This window comes from Schistocerca serialis, chromosome 2 (assembly GCF_023864345.2).
Source record: "Schistocerca serialis cubense isolate TAMUIC-IGC-003099 chromosome 2, iqSchSeri2.2, whole genome shotgun sequence".
Taxonomy (NCBI): domain Eukaryota; kingdom Metazoa; phylum Arthropoda; class Insecta; order Orthoptera; family Acrididae; genus Schistocerca; species Schistocerca serialis.
The window spans coordinates 379,568,244-379,591,222 of record NC_064639.1 but is presented as its reverse complement, the minus strand read 5'-3'; the positions used below and the strand labels follow the sequence as shown (position 1 = coordinate 379,591,222).

Here is a 22,979-nt window from a genome sequence, read left to right as displayed (position 1 = left end):
GATTTCTTCTTGGATGCTGCAATTATCTGTTTGGCTTTGTTTCTTTCTTCAACATAACTTTCTCTGTCTACCTGAGTTCTAGTATGTAGCCATTTTTTATATGCCTTCTTTTTCCTTTTACAGGCTGCCTTGACTGTGTCATTCCACCAAGCTGTTTGCTTCCTCCTACTTTTACACACTACTGTTCCAAGACATTCTTTAGCCACTTCTAGTACTGTGTCCCTGTACTTTGTCCATTCCTTTTCCAATGACTGTAATTGACTACATTCAACTAACTGGTACCTTTCTGAGATCGCTGTTATGTACTTGTGCCTGATTTCCTTATCCTGAAGATTCTCCACTCTTAGCCTCCTACATATGGACCTGACCTCCTGCACTTTCGGCCTCGCAATCCCAATTTCACTGCAGATTAAATAATGATCAATGTCATCAAAGAATTCCCTGAATACATGTGTGTCCCTCACAGCCTTCCTGAATTCCTGATCTGTTATTATATAGTCAATGACAGATCTGGTTCCCCTGCCTTCCCAAGTATACCGGTGAATGTTCTTATGTTTAAAAAAGGAGTTTGTGATTACTAAGCCCATACTGGCACAGAAATCCAAGAGTTGCTGCCCGTTCCTGTTGGCCTCCATATCCTCTCCAAATTTACCCATAACCTTTTCATACCCTTCTGTTCGATTTCCAATCCTGGCGTTAAAATCACCCATGAGCAGAACACTGTCCTTGTCCTTTACTCTAACAACTACATCACTGAGTGCCTCATAAAAACTATCCATCTTATCTTGATGAGTCCCTTCACAATGCGAATATACTGACACAATCCTAATTTTCTTGCTAGACACTGTCAAATCTATCTACATCAGTCGTTCGTTTACATACCTTATTGCAACTACGCTGGGTTCCATTTCTTTCCTGATGTAAAGCCCTACACCGCATTGTGCTATTCCTGCTTTGACTCCTGACAAGTAAACCTTGTATTCTCCCACTTCTTCTTCTTTCTCACCCCTTACCCGAACGTCACTAACAGCTAAAACGTCCAGCCCCATCTTACTTGCAGCCTCTGCCAGCTCTACCTTCTTCCAAGAGTAGCCCCCATTGATATTAATAGCTCCCCATCTCATTACCATTTGTTTGCCAAGTCGTATCTTAGGAGTCCCTGGTTTGTCAGTTAGAGGTGGGACTCCGTCACCTCCAAAGGTCTGAGGCATTTTGCTCTGATTGTTGCCAGCATCATATTTAAAGTACCAGGGTAAGCAGGTTGCTAGCCTTACTTGCCCCGAGTCCCATTGGGTTTTACCCCTAACGGCTGAGGGACTAACCGGTGGATTTGGTAGTCTTTGCCGTATGAGCACAAAGGTGACCACGACTCAGAATATGTCCGAGATGCCCAGCCTTATTCCAAAGTAACTGGTATCCCGACTGTCGGGACCACTTACTTGGCCACTCATACGTTGCCCGTGGTTCATGAACTAGGACATGACTACAGGAACCCACACCATGAACCATTTTAAGTGTAGACCAAAAACAGGAATGGATCAACACCAAACCTTGTGGCACAACATCTTTAATGTTTGTGCACTCTGAATATGATCTTAACCCAGTTTATCATTTGCTAATGTGGCCCTCTGTTTTCTATTGACTCCATCTCCATCCATGTAAGAGAAAGGCCTTAATGCCATACCATTTTAGTTTCCCTAATAGATTTTTGTGACATACACAATCAAAGGCCTTTGCAAGATCACAGAAAACACCAGAAGGGTAGATTTTATTGTTTAGTTCTACTAGAATTGGATTTGTGAAGTCATATGTTGCCTTCTCAGAAGATAAACCTTTAGGGAAGCCAAACTGAGTTATTTTTAAGCAGTTATTCTCAGAAATATGGTTCAGTATTCTGTTCCTCAAAATGTTTGAGAACATGGGGAGGAGCTCTAGGAATGGGGAAACTAATAAAACAATCACACTTAGACTGATAAATGCACCAGACCAGTGGTATTAGCCCAGGTAACTTACCTCCAAGCACACTGTGTGTTAAGCAGTATAACCAGATAACAAGCCATAATCAACGTCTTCAACAAACTGTTCTGTATATTCTCTTCCCTATTTGCCGCTACAATTCTCCCCCACCCTCCCCTATTAATTTTTCTGGTGCAGAGATAACTATTACCTGATGCTTTCAAAGGGTCACATTTAGTTGGTTCTTCCCATGCAGAATTCCCGCAGTATACTCTTTATAGTTACTTTCATAAAGTACGCTGTCTGCCTACTTTATTTTTGAAACCAGTCTGGAGAATTGTACTTTAAATGATCCCAGGTCACTGTTCTCTTGCTTTCTCACCAGCTGTGTTTCCCCTCTGTGCACAAGTGTTCTGTGCTCCAGAAATTATCAGTGATTGCTACTAACCTGTAAGTTCCCAGGTGATTCCTAGTGAGCACATCAGTTTTCTGTGGGATATGAAGATCCATAATAGTGCTCACTGAGCATGTTCGAGACAAAAGAGAAGAAAAAGTGGAAGAAAATGATTTTTAACTACTGTGAGTAATTTAGTTCCTCTATGTAAAAGGGCATAATCTGGCTACAATTCACCATGAGCTGTGTGACAGTTGATAGTGTTTAACATGCTACAATGTGAAGAATCAAATAAATACTGAAGCCACAGAAGTAATAGAAATTTTCTAAAAAATTAAGTTCATCCACAAAACAAATAGTATTCCAAAACACATTGTGAAGGAAGAACCACACTACCAACTGTATAGGTGGACAAGGTGAAAAGTTCTCTGTCTGTCACAGAGATGACTTTTATATCAATGAAATTTCGTTTCCTTTATGTTGGTTCATGTTTTGTGTTAACATATGACAAGCCATAAACTGATCTACACAATAGTCTGTTTTCTATATTCTTTGGGCTAGTGATGTTGCGTGGGTTTAAATCCAGAGAATAAATTGAAATACTGTGTTATCTTAAAATTGTTTGTTTTGGATGATTTATGGTGAAAGTAAGTTCATGCAAAGTTGATAATTATAATGAGATTACTTCTTCATTTTCAATTATGAAGAAATGTGCTGTTGAATTAAAATATAGCTGTACTTTTTGTGAAGATTTATCCGTGTTAAACATATCCAAAAACTTAAGCCACACAGGAAATGAAGAAAGTGTGAAGTGTGGAACTCTATTATTGGTGAGTAAAAGTGCATGAAATACGTAAGAATACAGGTACACTATGTGATCAAAAGTATCTGGACACCCCCAAAAACATATGATTTTCATATTAAGTGCATTGTGCTGCCACCTACTGCCAGGTACTCCATTTCACCAACTCAGTAGTCATTAGACATCATGAGATAGCAGAATGAGGTGCTCCGCAGAACTAGTGGAACTCACGGACTTTGAACGTGGTCATGTGATTGGGTGTCACTTGTGTCATACGTCTGTATGCAAGGTTACCACACTCCTAAACATCCCTAGGTCCACTGTTTCTGATGTGATAGTGAAGTGGAAATGTGAAGGGACACACACAGCACAAAGGCATACAGGCTGATCTCATCTTTTGACTGACAGAGACCGCTGACAGTTGAAGAGGGTCGTAATGTGTAGTAGGGAGACATCTATCCAAGCCATCACACAGGAATTCCAAACTGCATCACGATCCACTGTAAGTACTATGACAGTTAGGCAGGAGGTGTAAGGAGCATAAACATTGGATGATTGAACAGTGGAAAAACGTTGTATGGAGTGATGAATTACGATACAAAATGTGGAGATATGCTGGCAGGGTGTGGGTATGTCAAATATCTGGTGAACGTCATCTGCCAACGTGTGAAGCGCCAACTGTAAAATTTGGAGGCGGTGGTGTCATGGTGTGGTCGTGTTTTTCATTGAGGGGGCTTGCATTCGCTGTTTTTTTGTGTGGCACTATCACAGCACAGGCCTACATTGATGTCTTAAGCACCTTCTTGCTTCTCGCCGTTGAAGAGCAATTCATGGAAGATGATTGCATCTTTCAACATGATCGAGATCCTGTTCATAGTGCACAACCTGTGGTGGTGTGGTTACATGACAATACATCCCTGTAATGGGCTGGCCTGCAAAGAGTCCTCACCTGAATCCTATAGGACAACTTTGGGATGTTTTGGAATGCTGACTTCATGCCAGGCCTCACTGACCAACATTGATACCTCTCCTTAGGGCAGCACTCTGTGAAGAATGGGCTGCCATTCCCCAAGAAACCTTCCATCACCTGACTGCACGTATGTCTGCGAGAGTGGAAGTGTCATCAAGGCTAAGGGTGGACCAACACCATACTGAATTCCAACATTACTGGTGGAGGGCACCACGAACTTTTAAGTCATTTTCAGCCATGTGTCCGGATACATTTGATCACATGGTGTATGTAAGAAGGAAGAGTATAGTACATTTCACATAGAGATTTAATCGTGGGAAAACTTTGAGCAACATGAGGCTTGGTGCCTTATATCACTCCTGTCTAGAGCCTGTGTATTGGGAGATTGACTTATGCGTCCACAGTAACAGATGGTCTGGAGTGGGTTCAGTCGAGCATGTAGTTCTAATTTTCATCTGCTACAGGACAGTATGGCTAGCATTTACAAGCCAGGAAGTAGTAATTTGAACCCCCTAGCAAAATCCTTTGTACATATTAGAAATAGACAGGGACTATAAGTGGGGAGCAGAAGAAGGTAATAACAACAGACTAAACGAGCTACATAAAAATTTGTCATTTAATGGAGGTTTAGGGGATTTTTTGGACAGACATAAACAAAATACACATTGTATTGCAAACGAAATGGGTGATGTATTAGCGGAAAATGTGACAGAACCTGACTGCCAGAAAGTCTTCAGCAACCAAGTTGACGTTGAGTCATGTTCTGGGTAAGGGGAAAGAACAGAAGCTGCAGAATTATGGGAAGTTAGTGATGTCAGTGTAGAAGAAATACTAGCATTTATAAATGATGACATTTGAGAGGCTATAAGGGAGAGGCAGGAAAATGATGACCAAACTGGTGGGTCAATCAATTAATTGTGGAAAAAAAGGAAGAGAGAGAGAAAAGGTAGAATGGCGAAGGGGGGGGGGGGGGGGGGGGGGAGGAGAAGACTTTTCATTAGTGGACAGAATAGTTGGTATGGGGAAGAAAAGTAATGAGGCTAATTCTGCAAAAATCTGTGTAATTTCTGGAATTTCTGGAAACAGGGAAGGGTTCCATAGAAGGGAAGTTGTGAATGAGTTTTTGGAGGAGGGTTCTGACACTAGCAATGAAAGAAGAATGTAACATTTAGAGGGCTACAATGAGTATGGGAATGATGTGAGGGTGGACCCTGAGGAAATCAAGGTGGTGCAAGAAAAAATTGAACAAAAAGTAAAAGAGGTGCCAGACTTAGAGGAGCATCAAAGGGAAAAGTCAAAAAAGATTACTGCAGAAACGAAAAGGTTTACAGACGAATGTATGGGTCCATTTAGGAATACTGAAAAACCACACCCAAATGCATACAGATTAGTATACTGAAAATCAGGGAAACCATTGGTCTTAAGAAATGTTATTGATGTGAAAAGATACTTTAGTCCAAAGTCAGCTGCGAGCTAAGCTTAGAGGCCTCAGAGGGCATTCCAACCTATGCAATGCTAGGTGCTTGACAAAAAGCAGGTGCTCGAGTTATTGACAATGTTACTTCAATTTCATTTTGTATTTTCAATCTTCCTCATTCTGTCATTCTGAGCTGAATCTATCTTCTTTAATTTTCTTGTCTATCAGTGAAGGTAAAGTATTTGAGAGCCTCAGAGGGCTTTGTGGTGTCTTATGACGAAATAGGTTTTACGGTGAGAGAAATGGGGGTCAAATTGTATTGGAGTAAAGTGATGACATAAGTATGTTGATGTAGGAAAATAATTAAGGTACAAAGGTGATGACGTAAAGGGAACGTAGAAAAAGGGTGCATTATCCTGCTGAAAGCTGACAGTAAGGACTGACTTTAGTGCTATGAGAAGTTATTCCATGGTATGGAAGTCTACAAACCATTAACGTATCAGTTAAAATAATGACAGATAGGAAGGAACATCCTACTGGAATATGAAAAAATAAATTGGAGGGCGAGTGAAATATAGGAAAATGAAAGTAACCGGATGTGACAAGTGCAGTTAATAAAGGAGATTTTGTTGATGAACACTAAAGTGTAGTGGTCAGGAAAATTCATTTTGTAATGATGAAAAGGGATATGCAGTGGCCACATAGTTAAAGGAAGTTTAATAAATATGATGAAAAATATACCTTGATAGAACTGTAGAACATTTATTATGAAAGGAATATGAATGAATGTGGAGATTATATATGTATTGTAAACAAAAAATTTTGATTTCTGTTCAATAGTGGTAAAAAATATGAAAAAGAAGTAGTGCAAAGAGAGACTGCATAAAAGTGGTAACTATGTATTATAAAATGTCTGTAAATAATTGCTTTGTGTGAAATGTGTTGTTCACAATTAAATATTCTCAATTTGAGATAAAGTAAAGAAAAATTTAAGTTTTACTTTCGATATCAACTAGTTTCTTTAAAAAAACTCATCAACTCTTCTAAAGGAAATAAATTCTTAAAAAAAATTCTAGTACATGTGATCTTCCTAATTAAAGTAAAATAAGGAAGCAACACTCTGTTGACTTGCTTTCAAGTCAAACAAAATATAAAATTTGTAAATAATTTCTTGTAATAATAAGTGATTGTGTATTAGGATGTATGTAAAGAAAGTAATCTTACACAGAAGTATGATTTCAGGGACAACACTGCATGTATTAAATGGAAGTACACAAATCACATTGCCTTTAAATAAAAAAGTGAACAAGTAGTTAATTTCAAAAGACTTTCATGAAATATGAATTTAAAAATGTTGAAAAAATATTGAAAATTGAATTTTTTTTTTAATTTGCATCAATTTTGTCAAGTAAGAGATGATTTTTCGTAAAGACATTCAAGATTAGGACAGGTTAGTTGCAGACTGCTAAGTCTGGAATAAGAAATTTGTAATGTTAGTTTATAAGAATGAGAATTTTTTGAAAGATTTAAAATTTGAAGCCAGGATTGATAATTTGTATAACTCTAAATGTTTGGAAAAAAACTTTATAATCATAGGGGGTGTGAGGTGTGGCACCTTATATTGCTCCTGTCTAGAGCCAGTGTATCGGGAGAATGACTCATGCATGCACAATGATAGATGGTCTGAAGCGGGTTCAGTCAAGTACGTAGTTCTAATTTTCATCTGCTGGAGGGCTGTAGTCTACAGAGACATTCAAGAAACAGCTCAAGAGAGTGTTTTAGTGAATTGTTCTGTTTATTTCTTGAAGGCTTTTTGTTTATTTGAGTTTTTACAGTTTTTTATATGTGTGAATGTGATCTAAAGTAAATATGTGGATCGTTGTTCTACTGATGAACGCTGTACGAACTAGTGTGAAAAAGTTTTGAGACAGTGTGAATGCAGATGATGGGGAATTTTGTATCATAATATGTTAAGTAAGTTTATGGAAAAAGGAAAGCTAATTTGAGTGCAAATGAAAATAGTTAGTAATGTAAAGTATAAACAACATATAAGAACGTTAAATTTTATTTCAGGAAAAGTACAGTTCGAAAGTGTGTTATTTGTTGACTGGTTAGTCATGAAAAGCATGGACGAACTTGGGAGAATAATGTTTCTCGATTGGCCTTAAAGAAGACTGACCAATCAGAATGGAGTATTCTTCATGTGTCTTTTATCTTGGAGATATAGAGTGAAATGGGCGTAGCCCAGCCTTTCAATGGTACAGTTATGTGTAATATGAGCTCTGAAGGAAATTATAATTTGCTGGTTTTAGATGTATTACATGTTTCAAAAGTGTTTTAAAGTGAAAGCATATTTATTCCTGTGTGTTTTTTTTAGGAAGCACGAATTTTTAAAGTAATTTTGTGTATGAGAAAAGACAGTTATTCCGTATGGCATATTGAGACTAAAAACTTGAGGGCATTAGACACCAATAAACTTAATAGTATGGTGAGCATTTTCATTTAAGAATAATCCGTGCTCAGTAGCTGTTCAGATTTTGAGAAATACATTACCATAAACTTGCTGATGTGAATGAAAGGGTTTGTGCATGACTGTATTAAGATTAACACGGGCTTGGCAGTGAATGTATAAATTATCAAGCTTCAGAACATACCGATGTTTTGCCAGTATTTCCATCTTTCATTCAAAATTAAGACCTTTCCCTGATTCATGAAGTAGTTAAGTTGTATGCAGCCTGGTGCGAGTTGCAGTATGGTAAGTTTCTGTTCCTACTGGCGATCTGCTGCAACAAGTTCACAGGTAGGTGCAGGAATGGATTAAAGTAACTGCGCCGTCACAAACAGTGGTACCACATTTGTTGAATGCTGACCAAAGGCAAACTCAAAAATGAATTTCTATGCAATTGTCTGACTATTTCAAGGAGAATACAGTTGATTTTATGTTTTTAACTTATTACTTTGGACAAGACATAGTACCTCAACTTCATGCCATAAACAAAAACAGTCAAAGCAGTGGCTGAAAGTTGGTGGCCTATTCAGAAAAAGATGTAGTCGATTTAATTTGCCAGAAAGGTTATGTTCAGTGTTTTCTGGCATACAAAATTGTATTTTTTCTATATATTACCTTGCAAATTGTAAAAAAAAGAAATTATTGTTTACTGTGCATGGCCTCTGCACGTCCAGAAGGACAAACTAGCTATGACTTATCTACAGTGCAAATGATAAAAGAAAATTGTCTTTTATTAGGTCAATGAAACAAATGGTCAATGAAGCACCAGTTGTTGGAACACCAACCTATTTAAATAAATCTGTCACTGGAAAACTTTCAGACATCAGTGAAGAAGGTATGGCAACCTTAGTGAATACTTTATGGATTTTTCAAACTCTCTTCAGGAATGGAATATTTTCACTGGTAAAATGTTAGAAAAATTGCTTGAAATGAAAAGGTTTGACAGTGAAAAACAAGTATGCTATTGTACTAAGAAATAGTTGTTCACTAGAAGGTTAAGAGGTATTCACCTTGCCCTCATACGTAAAGTCAAAATAAATTTATAATGTAGCCTACATATTCATGTACCGAGAAGCAGTAACAAAAAGAAGCATGAAAAAGAGACGAAGAAATGGATACAATGTTTTGACAAACAGTGAATATGGAGAGAAAGAAGAAATGCATTCAGTGTCAGTTTTAATTTTACTATTGCTGAAGTTATTTTTATTTTGTTAGATATTTTATATTAAGAGCCAACTGCATTTTCTGTAATATACTATTGATTAAATTTGTACTTTAACTGTCAAGTTGGAAAATCATACAAAGAAAAATCTTTTACTAAAGTGAGGCATTTCAAAGAATAGTCGAATAGAATGTTCACGAAATGAAATACCAAAATTTACCTTGCTGTAGACTTATGTCATCAGTTAATTTATGAACTTGTACAGCAGGTATCACACAGTAATTTGCCCAACCACCATCACGAAAGCATCCCACTCCTGAATATTTCTTTGGAAGTACACAGTGAGTATAGTCTCCAACAGAACAGAACTGACAAGCACCACAGCCTCTGGAATTATAAATGAAAAAGAATGAGATTATAATCCTAAATATTAATTATGATTACAAAGGTGTTGATATCTTTCCATTATTATCTTCTTACTGCTGACATTTAACATCACATATGCCTCTCTGGAGACTGTCCTATTAACTACATTGTACATTCATTTTACAAATGAGGATTATTACAAAATATTACTCCAAAATGGAAGCAGGAGTTTAAGTTTAAAGATAAAATCAACCTGGTTGTTTAAATTTGGTTAACCAGTGGTATGATATATAGTCATAGAGTGTTAATTATCACCTTGGAAAAAAATAATAAATGCTTTCTTTGTTTGCAGATACATGCTAGTGATCCTGTACACACTGAAATCCCTACAGCACAGTATAACATGCCACAGCAGGAGCCAAAATGAAATGACACAGTTAACTGATAAATTGGAGATAAGCTCCACCATTTTGTTATGGCTTCTATGGCAGTGTGCTTCATTACTGCAAATAGGGATTTCAATGAAAACAGGTACCTGAAAACAAAAAATTATGTAACTCATTTTTTTAAAATTTTAGTTGATAATCAATCCTCCATGACTATTCCTCATAAAAATAAAATTATTAACACCAATATCTAGTAAAACATTTCACAAATAATATAAAACTGGTATTTGTTATCCATGGCTCCCATCAATTCCTACAGATAGATACTAGATAATTCACTCGACGGGATAATAGTTGATCCCCCCTGTACCTTTCCTGTCAAACCTGTATTGTTCGCAATACACTCATGGAGCATTATATGCCAATGATAACACTAAAGGTAAGAATGAAGAGAATAAGAAGAAACAGACAAAAATGAAGTAGAATAAGGAGGATAACAGAGTTACTAATATCTTAAGGAGGCAAAATAAAAATAAAAGGCTCTTATTTATTGTAAGTGGGATTGCATGAAAATCAGATATATAACATATTATTTCCTCTAATTTTAATTTGTAGAAATATCAGCTACAAGGCACACCATGGAATATAAACAAACAGGGCTAGGGCTAATGCCCAATTTGGTAAGCAGAACCTCCTTCCAGCAGTGAGACTGAGGTGAAGTCCATCATGCCTGTGTGGTCGATTTGAGAGACTGCAATTTGTTTTCTGTCATCTGCAACCATTCAGTCTCCAACTGATGCATGATGCATCTGCCAGAAAATGAGATGATGGCATGCAACGGGTTGGGATATTGATGGGCAGCACCACCCTGACGTACTTCACCGGCAGCTTTGTCAGCCACATCGTTACTCTGTATCCCGATGTTGCCAGGTACACAGCAAAAGATCACCTCCTTGCCACAATGTTGGAGCCACTGTAAGGAGTCATGAACGAGCTGAATCAGCTGGTTTACTGGATACATTTGGTGAAGTGCTTGTAGTGCACTAAGGGAGTCACGACAGACAAGAAACCTTGTACGGTGATATCTATGAATCCTCTCCACTGCCATCAGAATGCTATACAATTATGCATCTCACAGAGAGAGAGGAGTGAGAGGAGTATGCCTTCCTCATGGTCCAGGTGGTGAAGTCAAGGCCCCCATTCTCTGAAACACACAACATTCCACCGCTGCACTACAGTGGTCACTGAAGCATGCCCAGAGCTTACTTCAGTGACCACTGCAGTGCAGAGCTTACAGTAACAGAAGACTGGTTGCACTTACCAGGCCCAGTTCAGGAAGCAGGGGTTGCCAAGCCCATACCCAGGAACCAAATGCTGAGCCCCTGGGGGCTGGCCTGATCTGTAGAGATAGTGGCTCCATTCTCAGTTAAGTGTGAGGCACAGCACTCAGCCATCTGAAGCCACAACATTGGCCAAGAGCAACTTCTGCATGTAACGGGGTTGGCAGAAGCACTGAGGGACTGCAGCACTTCACACCCAGCATTAAATGACTGTACCCCCCACTGCTCCAGCTGACTTGGCAAGCAGCCAAGCAGCGAGAAAAGGGTGAGGAGTGATAAGAGCATAAAGGAGGCACATTGTAGCAAAGATGCTCATTTTACATGTATCACCTAAAGATGATGGTCAAGTACGCTTTCAAAATACCATGTTTCATAAATGACTGCACATGGTTGGAAAGCTAAGAGCAATACTCTTGAGGCAATAGTCTAGGATGTTTCCCACAGGTGTTTTGCAACCAATCTTCTTTGTAGACTGACTACATTTTCCCAGTATTCTATTGCTGAACTGAAGTTTTACTACTTGCTTTACCTATAATTGAGCCTATATGATCACTCAATTCAACATCCCAGAAAACTCTTAAACCAAGTATTTGTGTGACTTGACTGCTTTCAGTTATGACTCACTGATGCTGCAGACATATGACACTAGGCCTTAGTGTTTTGTGATGTAAAAAAATTTAAATTTATGGACACTTGAACCAAGTTGCCGATGTTTGCACCACCTTGAAATTTTATTACGATCTGACTGAATATTTGTGCAGCATTTTACAAACGGCACTTTATTATAGATAACTGCATCATCTGCAGGAAGTCTGAGGTTATAATATTGTGTCCAAGGTCATGAATAGCAGGGTCCTAACACACTTCCCTGGAGCATGCCTGAAGCTACCTCTACATCTGGCAACAGTTCTTCATCCAAGATGCATTCTTTCCTACCTGCAAATTTCATTTGAGACTTCACACAATCATTCTTTCATAGCTGTTGGTCTGGTACCACATCAAATGCTTTTTGGAAGTCACAAAATATTGCATCTACCTGACTGTCTCAATCCATGGGTTTCAGAGCTGAGCTCAGTTTCACATGACTGATATTTTCAGAATTCATGCTCATTGGCATGGAGCAGATCATTCTCTTTAAGATACTTTATTATGCTTGAGCTCAGAATATGTTTTATATGTCTGCAAAAGATGTCAAAGATATTGTATGATAGTTTCGGGGATCTCCTAATCTATCTTTTTCATAGATGGGTGTAACCTGTGCTTACTTCAATATTTTTGTTTGAGGTACCTATGGTACATTAAGATGAAGCAACAGCATTATGGGGGAAGGACTGGGCTAGAGTAGGAAGGGAGAGGGAGAGGGAGAGCAGGGCAGGGGTGGGGGTGGTAATGTGCTGCTTGTGGGAGCATACAGGGATGAGGTGGAGAGAGGGTAGGGCAGCTAGGTGCAACCAAGAAGTTGGAAGGAGGTCAGAAGGAGAGGGAGGGGGCTTACCAGAAAAGGAAAGATGTAAAAACACTGTGGGTTCATTGGTGGGATAGAGGGCAGTGTAGTTTTGCAATGGAAACAGGGAAATGGCTAGATGGGTAAGGAAAATCACTAACAAAGGCTGAGGACAAGAGATATGGGAACAGAGGATATATTGCAGGGAGAGCTCCAACTGTAGCGGGGCTTTGAATTTCGCCGCGCTACACTCGTTCCCTCAGGTAAAAAATATCCCGTCGCAGCGGTATGAGCGCTCGACGGCAGAGAAAATACTAAAATGGTAACACTTTTTTTGTTTTCTATCCGTTTTTTGTTTGTCTCTTGATAGCCGTAGCTTAAGGCAGACGTGATCGGATGCTGACGTAAAAACTTAATGGCTAATCTTGATCTGATTGTAATGTGTAGACATTGTGGAAGTTATTAAGAAATTCGGTGGATGGAAGTAGCAAAGTGAATTAAATTGCATACAGTATCAAGATGATTTTAATTGGTATAAATTAGTGATCCCTGGACTATTGCAAGATTTCGGAGCAGATTTTTTCACGCTGAAATGAAGGAGATTTTTGAAGACGTGGAAGCCGCCCGAAAGAAGATAAGTTAATCTGGTAAAGGATGATCTCTCGTCTACGCCACTTCCCCCTGTCAGTTACATTCTGTTATTCTCTGTTTCTTTTCAATAACTTTTGTAGTGAAAATTGGTTTAACTTTTGCTCAAAAATGCCACAAGGACCACCCCAACAATAGCTTTTCCGAATAACGAAGTCCGATAGCTTTTCTGTAATACAAAGTCCGATCTGCATTTCTTTCTTTCTTTCCCTTTTTTCACGGTCATTAACGATTTTGAAAAAACCATTTTTATTCACGATTTCTTCCCACATTTCCAACCTTTCCTTTTCTCTTCTTATTTCTTTTTTTTATGAAACACTACACAACATGCGCAGTTCAGAAAAGCTGGTGTTGGTGGGAAGGATGCAGATGGCACAGGCTGTGAAGCAGTCACTGAAATGAAGAATGTCATGTTGGGTAGCATGCTTAGCAATGGGTTGGTCCAACTGTTTCTTGGCCACATTTTGTTGGTTTTTATTCATGCAGACAGACTACTTGTTGGTTGACATGCACACATAAAATGAAGCACAGTGATTACAGCTTATAGATCACATAACTGGTTTCACAAGTAGCCCCACCTTTGATGCTTGTGACTGGATTGGAGTAGGTAGTGGTGGGAGGATGTATGGGACAAGTCTTGTATCTATGTCTATTACAGGGATACGAGCCATGAGGCAAGGGGTTCTGTAGGGATGGACAAGGACATTGCATAGGTTTGGGGGGAGGAAGGATAGTGGGAAGGATATTCCTCAATTCAGGGCATGGTGGAATGGCGAGAGGTAGTCAAAATCCTGGCAGAGAATGTGATTTCAGCTACTACAGTCCTATGTGATACAAGTCAAAAGAGGATTGTTCATCTGTGGCATGACAGTGAGACTTTGGGAGGTGGTGGGTGATAGGAGAGATAAGGCATGTGAGATCTGTGTTTACACAAGTTTGGGAGGGTAATTTCGGTCTGTGACAGCCTCAGTGAGGCCCTTAGGATATTTCGAGAGGGACCACTCATCACTACAGATGCGACGGCCATAGGTTACTAGGCTATATGGAAGGGATTTCTTGATATGGAATAGGTGGCAGCTGTTGAAGTGGAGGTATTGCTGGTGGTTGGTACATTTCTTATGAATGGAGGTACTGATTTAGGCATCTTTGAGGTGGATGTCAACATCGAGGAAGGTGGCTTGTTAGATTGAGTAGGACCAGGTGAAGCAAATGGGGGAGAAGGTGTGGAGGTTCCAGAGGAATGTGGGTAGGATGTCCTCATCCTCAATCCAGATTATGAAGATGTCATCAATGAATCTGAACCAATTGAGGGGTTTGGGATTCTGGGTGTTTAGGAAGGATTCCTCTAGATGACCTATAAATAAATTGGTATAGGATGCTGCCATGCAAATGTCCATAGCTCTACCCCAAATATGTTTGTAGGTAATACCTTCAAAGCAGAAATGGTTGTGGGTGAGGATACAGTTGGTTGTAGTGACTAGGAAGGAGGTTGTAAGTTCAGAATCCATTGGTTTAGGGAAGGTAGTGTTCTATAGTGGTAAAGCCATGGGCATTATGGATGTTTGTGTAAGGGAGGTGGCACCAATAGCTGTGAGCAATGCACCAGGTGGTAAAGGACAAAAACTGTGGAGGGTCGGTGAAGGAAATGGTTGGTATCTTTAACATAAGAGGGTAGGTTGTGGGTAATAGGCTGAAAGTGTTGGTCTACAAGAGCAGAGATTCTCTCAGTGGGGATGCAGAAACCAGCCACAAGGGGCATCCTGGGTGATTGGGTTTATGGACTTCAGGAAGCATGTAGAAGGTAGGAGTGCAGGGAATGATAATGGTGAGGAGAGAGGTGGACTCTGGGGAGATGTTCTGGGATGGGCCTAAGGATTTGAGGAGAGACTGGAGATCCTGCTGGATTTCTGGAATGAGACACTGTGGCAGGGTTTGTAGGTGGATGAATCTTACAGCTCGCTGAGTCCTTCAGCCGGGTAATCTCTGCAGTTCAAAGCAACAGTGGTGGAGCCTTTGTCAGCACATAGGATTATACGGTCAGCATCAGTTTATAGGTGGTGGATTGCAGATCTTTCTTTAGATGTATGGTTAGTTTGTGTGCATAAAAATACATACATTTATGTATTTTATTTACCACCATGGATCCTTGCTCCTTCCATCTGTGTCAATACAATAAAGTTTCATTATACCTAGCCAGAATCCAGTCCCACATACTGTTCCTGCATTGTTGCTTGGCTCATGGAATCCCCACAAATGTCATTACCATCCAGCTGCCACTCTTCATTCCACAATGACCTCCATCTGTTCAGATTCCACCAAACCTTAACTTTCACCAATTTAGTTCCACAAAATCATATCAGTGAGCCCTGAACTTCCTTGCAATACCTCCTGTCCATTTGCAAAATTCTCCTGCTATGCAAACCCATATTCCTGGATCCCAGATCACACATTGAAATTCTTGCTTTCCAGGAACTAGAGCAACAAGTACAATGCCACCTCAAAAAATCTCTGCAGCTTGTTCACTTATTACTCGTGTCTTGGACTACCACTATCCACCACCTTTACAACCACCTGCAAATCTTCCCCACATCCCCCAATAGCTGACAAACCCTGTCTTGCAGACCTACTACATTTAGCCCACCTGCAAAAGCTTCCTCCCAGCACCATACAAAATCCAGAACCTAAACAGACACAAAACACAGTCATGAACCTTTACCTTTCCCCAAAAACTTTAGACACACAAAAGTATCAGTCCTTTCCAAAGGCCTCACCTTTTGCCTCACTCCCAAGTGCAATCATGCAGGACTTGTTAAAGACCTTCTCTCCTTCTCACAGTCCCTACAGTGGAAACGCTTTTTACCCCCAACCCTACAAACCAAAGACCAATGTTGAACCCTACCTGACTCAGTTCACACCTCCATCCAACTGCAATCCACCCCCACTGCCCCCAAATCACTCCCTGTTAGCTTTCCAGAATTTCTTAAACTCCAACCTTGCCTCACCATCATTCCCCAAATAACTCAACATCCAAACTAATCTTACATCTGAGGAATGATCTGCAATCAACACCTAAAAACTGATGCTGACCTTATAATTCTATCTGTTAACAAACACTCCACCACTGTTGTTCTGGACTGCAAGGATTGCTGGCAGAAGGACTCTGCCAGTTGTGAGATTCATCCACCTGCAAACCCAGCTACAGAGGAACATTCCCCTCATGAGTGAGTATCAGCTAGGACTGGAGCAACTGAATCACATTCTCTGCCAGGTTTTTGACTACCCTGAAATGAGGAAGTCTCATTCCCGAAACCCAGCAGGATCTCCAGTCTCTCCTCAAATCCTTAGTCTCATCCCAGAACATCTCCCCAGAGTCCATCTCTCTCCTCAGCCCTACCACTCCCCGCATTCCTACCTTCTACATGCTTCCTGGAGTCCATAAACCCAGCCACTCAGGTTGCCCCATTGTGGCTGGTTTCTGTGCCCCCATTAAGAGAATCTCTGGTCTCATACACCAAAACCTTCAGCCTGTTACCTGCAACCTACCTTCTTTTGTTAAAGATACCAACCATTTCCTCCACTGATCCTCCGCAGATCCTGTCCTTTACCATGTGGTGCCTTGCTCACTAAAATTGATGCCACCTCCCTTACACTAACATCTCTAATGTTCACAGCTTTATCGCTATAGAACACTACCTTTCCCAAACCAATGGATTCCAAACTTAAAACCACCTTCCTAGTCACTATGACCTCACTACGACCAACTGTATCCTCACCCACAATCATTTCTCCTTTTAAGGTGTTACCTACAAAGATATCAATAGTACAGATATGGGCACCTGCATAGCACCATCCTATGCCAACCTGTTTATGGGCCATCTACAGAAATACTTCCTAAACACGCAGAATCCCAAACCCCACACTTGATTCAGATTCATTGATGACATCTTCATGATCTGGATTGAGGACGAGGACACCCTATCCACATTCCTCCAGAACCTCCATACTTTCTCCCCATTTGCTTTCCCTGGTCGTAAGCAACCCAACAAGCCACCTTCCTCGATGTTGATCTTCACCTCAAGGATGGCTACGTCATTACCTACAAGGGTGACTGGCATTCGCCACAACACCTCAATCATCACGCTCAGCTGGAATTGGTGTGCACAGATCAGTACGGTGTTCTGCTTCTGCGGCCCAGCTCTACAGCCAATCAAAATGAAGTAATCCTCTGTGAAGCAAGTTCTTGCTGAAGCAGTAGAAAGCAGTGACATCACCTGCTTGGAACTGCAGCCACCACTACAGCTGTTGTCGTCCAGTCCACCATTCACCACCACTCTTCTGACCAAGATTTCATTCTATAGGGGACCAGACCCTGTCAGCTAGGCAGGACTGGACTAGGGCTTAATTTCAGGGTTTTTAGTGAGGAAATTTAAATTGACATAACTCACACGCATAAAAGAACTTAGCATTCATAACCAGTGGACTAATAACAATCCAGAACTCAACTTTTGTTTACACTATAGTGTGTAGCAAGTGACTTCATTCTTGGCAATAGCAAGAACAGCATTTTATGCCATCTAGGAATTATGAAAGAAGTGTTTGTTTACTTGGTGTTTAATCTGGAAGACTCTACGAGTAGATTAAAGTTGTTTGTTCAAATAATCAAAAATGATGAACAAAGAATTAGTCAATTTAGTTGAGCATGTGTGTCCTGTGTTGGACATAAAAAGTGCCCCTCATGAAATGTGCCATGGGTCTTGCTGTGCCTTCACAGACTGTAATTACCCTCCCAACCTTGTGCAAAAACATATCTCCCATGCCTTATACCTCCAGACACCCACCACCTCCCTAAGTCTCACTGGCCGGCCGCAGAGGAACATTCCCCTCATGACTCAGTACCATCCAGGACTGGACCAACTGGATACATTCTCTGTCAGCGTTTTTACTGCCTCTCACCATGTCCTGAAGTTGGAATATCCTACCCACTATCCTCTCCCCTCCCCTCCCCCCACCCCCTCCACCACCACTGCCTTTGAACCGACAGAATATCCTTATCCATCCCTACACAATCCCTTGCCTCAAGGCTCATATCCCTGTAATAGACCTAGATACAAGACCTGATCCATACGCCCTCCCATTTCAGTGACTGCATCTGGATCCTCCCCACTGACACCAGCTTTTCTGAACTGCACAGTTGGGAACTCTCCTTGCAATATATCCAATGTTTCAGTAACCCTCCTAGCCTCAACCTTTGTTAGCCATTGTCCTTACCCATCCAGCCACTTTGCTGTTCCTATTGCATCACTACACACCCCTCTATCCCACCAATGCTCCCACACCCTTGGTTGCTTCTCCCATTGTGCATTGCTGCTTGCTGTCTGGCTTCAGTAACTAGAGACTGTGGTCATGTGATATGAGTTACGTTTGCATGAATGTGTATATGAATGTTGTCTGTTTCCAATGAAGGCTCACTTTCTGGCAATCTTTTTTGTTGTACTTATTTCTGGTTTTCTCTTTGTAAAGGAACTACTGAAAGCACATTTCATGATTTATGCTTTTGCTTTGCTATCCTGTTCAAATGGTTCAAATGGCTCTGAGCACTATGGGACTCAACATCTTAGGTCATCAGTCCCCTAGAACTGAGAACTACTTAAACCTAACTAAGTCCCTGTGCCATCCATGAGTGATCGTATACTAACTTGGGTACCACTGACATCCTTCACGTAAGACCACAGTTTCATTGGGTTTTGTGAAAATTCCTTCGATAAAATTGTGCTGTAGTTATCATTGAAGGATTTGTGCATTTTCCTTTTGAAAGCCAAACAATCTTCCTTTAGCTTCTCTCTAAATAGCCCTGTGATTCTTTTAGAGTTACCTGTTACCACAGAGTGTGCCTCCCATCACGTACTACTTCACTAGGCACATATCTTTCTCAACTCTGGTAAGTTATTTTACTAAACTTGGGACACAGTTCCTCTAAATGTTCATCCTCAGAGCCAAAGGTTTTGATTTCTCCAATCAGATATGACACTGTTACTTCTTTATCCAGTCCACTGATCATGTAAAACTTTCAAGAGTACTTGTTTTGATTTCCCCTTCCTACTTTGATAATCACTGTTGTTGAAACCATCTCATGGTTACTGACATCAGTTTTAATGTGAACATCCTTAATGAGGTTGAGTTTATTTATTGCCATTAGACCTACAATATTTACTTCATGAATGGAATAGCGAAGTAATGTGAATGTAAAATTTTCAAAGTCTTTGGCAAGGTTGCAGGCTATACAAACATTATGATATTTTGCATAGCCTATATAATGCCAGAAGTAAGTTCTTGGAGTTTTCATCTGTCATAAAGCAAGGTCAATATCTGCATACCTGTTGGGGTCCACTGCAACTCTGTCTCCAGCTTTCACATGGTGTACTGCTTTTCCTACATCAACTACTGTCCCACTAAATTCATGTCCTAGAGTGAACGGTGTGTCAATGCAAGGATGTTGGCCCTGAAAATTTAATATAACAATTTGTTCATAATAAAACAACACATAATGACCAGAAAACAAAATATACATCGAATTAGTACAATATCATGTTTCACTAATTTGTTTATCAAACTTGTATGAGCATCATAATAATTAATCCTGTCATATGAAGAAAAGGTATAACAAGCAAGGTTACAGATCATAAAAACATCTGGAGACTCCTTTTTTTTAAATGCATACATAGTTGATTTTTTGAAAATGAGAGAAATAATTGTATGGCTGAGTAAATTTTATGTTTCACAGGTACACTGAAATTCTTTTACATCAGCATTTTAACTTACTACAGTTCAAACAATTTTAAATGGCCTCCTTTTATTAATGGGCTCACAAAGGATGAGTTGCCATAAGTGAAATTTCTAGCCATTGAAACTTCTAGGCATTCATATTAGAGATGGGCAAAACTGTTCTCTTCATAGATTGCATTAGACTCTCTCACTCACTGGAAGGAATTACCTCTTTTTCACGACTCACCTCTCACCATTCACTCACAAAAATAAATAAAATGAAGGCATTTTCCTTTTTCATTTTGGTCACTATACCTGTATTTTTATCTGATTTGGTACTATTTTGAAAGAATGCACAAAGAAGAGTTATGTTGTTGTTGTTGTGGTCTTCAGTCCTGAGACTGGTTTGATGCAGCTCTCCATGTTACTCTACCCTGTGCAAGCTTCTTCATCTCCCAGTACCTACTGCAACCTACATCTTTCTGAATCTGCTTAGTGTATTCATCTCTTGGTCTCCCTCTATGATTTTTACCCTCCACGCTGCCCTCCAATACTAAATTGGTGATCTCTTGATGCCTCAGAACATGTCCTACCAACTGATCCCTTCTTCTGATCAAGTTGTGCCACAAGCTTCTCTTCTCCCCAATCCTATTCAATACTTCCTCATTAGTTATGTGATCTACCCATCTAATCTTCAGCATTCTTCTGTAGCACCACATTTCAAAAGCTTCTATTCTCTTCTTGTCCAAACTATTTATTGTCCATGTTCCATACATGGCTACACTCCATACAAATACTTTCAGAAATGACTTCCTGGCACTTAAATCTATACCCGATGTTAACAAATTTCTCTTCTTCAGAAACGCTTTCCTTTCCATTGCCAGTCTACATTTTATATCCTCTCTACTTCAACCATCATCAGTTATTTTGCTCCCCAAATAGCAAAACTCCTTTACTATCTTAAGTGTCTCATTTCCCAATGTAATTCCCTCAGCATCACCCGACTTAATTCGACTACATTCCATTATCCTCGTTTTGCTTTTGTTGATGTTCATCTTATATCCTCCTTTCAAGACGCTGTCCATTCCATTCAATTGCTCTTTCAAGTCCTTTGCTGTCTCTGACAGAATTACAATGTCATCGGCGAACCTCAAAGTTTTTATTTCTTCTCCATGGATTTTAATACCTACTCCAAATTTTTCTTTTGTTTCCTTTACCGCTTGCTCAATATACAGATTGAAAATAGGAAGCAGAAGATTATTCTAGATGTTTCAGATAGTGTATCACAATATACAGTGGACTCTGAGTGGGGAATTGTGCAGCATGGAGTGCCACAGGGATCAGTGCTTGGGCCCTTGCTGTTCCTCATATATGTTAATGACCTGCCTTTATCCATAAATAAGAAGTGTAAATTTACAATGTTCGCTGATGATACGAGCATTGTGGTGGATGTGTCAGCTACTGACTTAGAATCCGAGGTCAATGATATCCTTAAAGAAGTTCTGGGTTGGTTTAGTATTAACTCCCTTTCAATAAACCTGAAAAAAAAAAACAAAAAAAAAAAAAAAAACAATTTTATCCAGTTCCAGACAACCCACAAAAACCCAAAAGAAATAATTATCACACAGAATGATCAGATGATAAAGCAAGTGTACTTATCAAAATTCCTAGGCGTATACGTGGACAGTAGGCTGAACTGGGAACATCACGTTCTGCAAACACTAAAACAGCTGACGTCGGCAACATTTGCTTTACGAATTTTGTCACGCTTCAATGACACTACCATCTCAAAGTCAGCTTACTTTGGCTATTTTCATTCAGTCATGTGTTATGGCATCATCTTCTGGGGCAATACACCTGCCGCAAAGAAAATCCTCACAGCACAAAAAAGAGCAATAAGAATCATTTGTGGTGTACCCCCACGAACCTCATGTCGAAATCTTTTTAAACGACTTGAAATACTGACAGCAACATCTCAGTACATATGTTCACTGATGTGCTTCATAATAAATAACCCCACTCTGTATGAAACGAATTGCCTACATCATGAACATAACACCAGAAGAAAAGAGGATTTCCACTGTGAGTTAAAGAACTTGACACTTATTCAGAAAGGGGTAAAGTACGCTGGAACGAAAATTTTCAATTCCCTACCCAACAGCATCAAAAATATAAGGAGCAGTACATCAGTATTTAAACGTAGGTTGAGAAATTATTTACTTGAGACCTCACTTTATTCACTAGAGGAATTCTTTCAAAGAAATAAGTAAAACCCAGATTGGAAAGATGTTTTTAAATTTTTTGACACTGTTTACTATTAAACTAATGTAATAATGCCCTAATGTAAAAATTCCCGTTTTTCTCATTTACATTTTTGGGTCACTTTTAAACCCAAAGTGGGGAGTTTTGATTACTGTTCAAGCTTAAAATAGATGCAATAATGCCCTAAATATGAAACTGCTATCTTCACATTTATGTTGACTAGTTTTTAAGCTAATAAGTGACTTTTGTGCACTGTAATTAATACTATAACAATGTCTTTATTCTATGTATTTTATTATGTACATTGACACGTTCCACATCTGAGTGACTTGCTCACATGTACAGATCTATGGAACAAGTATATAAATAAATAAAATAAAAATAAAATAACATCAGGGAGAGGCTACAACCCTGTCTTACTCCCTTCCCAACAACTGCTTCCCTTTCATGTCCCTCGACTCTTATGACTGCTATCTGGTTTCTGTACAAATTGTAAATAGCCTTTCGCTCCCCATATTTTACCCCTGCCACCTTCAGAATTTGAAAGAGAGTATCCCAGTC

General features: G+C 39.7%; 1 protein-coding gene across 1 annotated transcript in view; it reads right to left on the bottom strand.

Annotated features, from left to right (window-relative positions):
• LOC126457200 (uncharacterized) overlaps positions 1-22,979 on the bottom strand; it is a 72,157-nt gene that overhangs the window by 33,307 nt on the left and 15,871 nt on the right. The window contains exons 2-3 of the mRNA XM_050093300.1: positions 19,769-19,893; positions 9,431-9,597 (exon numbers count right to left, since the gene is read on the bottom strand). Coding sequence (XP_049949257.1) covers positions 9,431-9,597; positions 19,769-19,893 — 292 coding nt within the window. The remainder of the gene's footprint in view (positions 1-9,430; positions 9,598-19,768; positions 19,894-22,979) is intronic.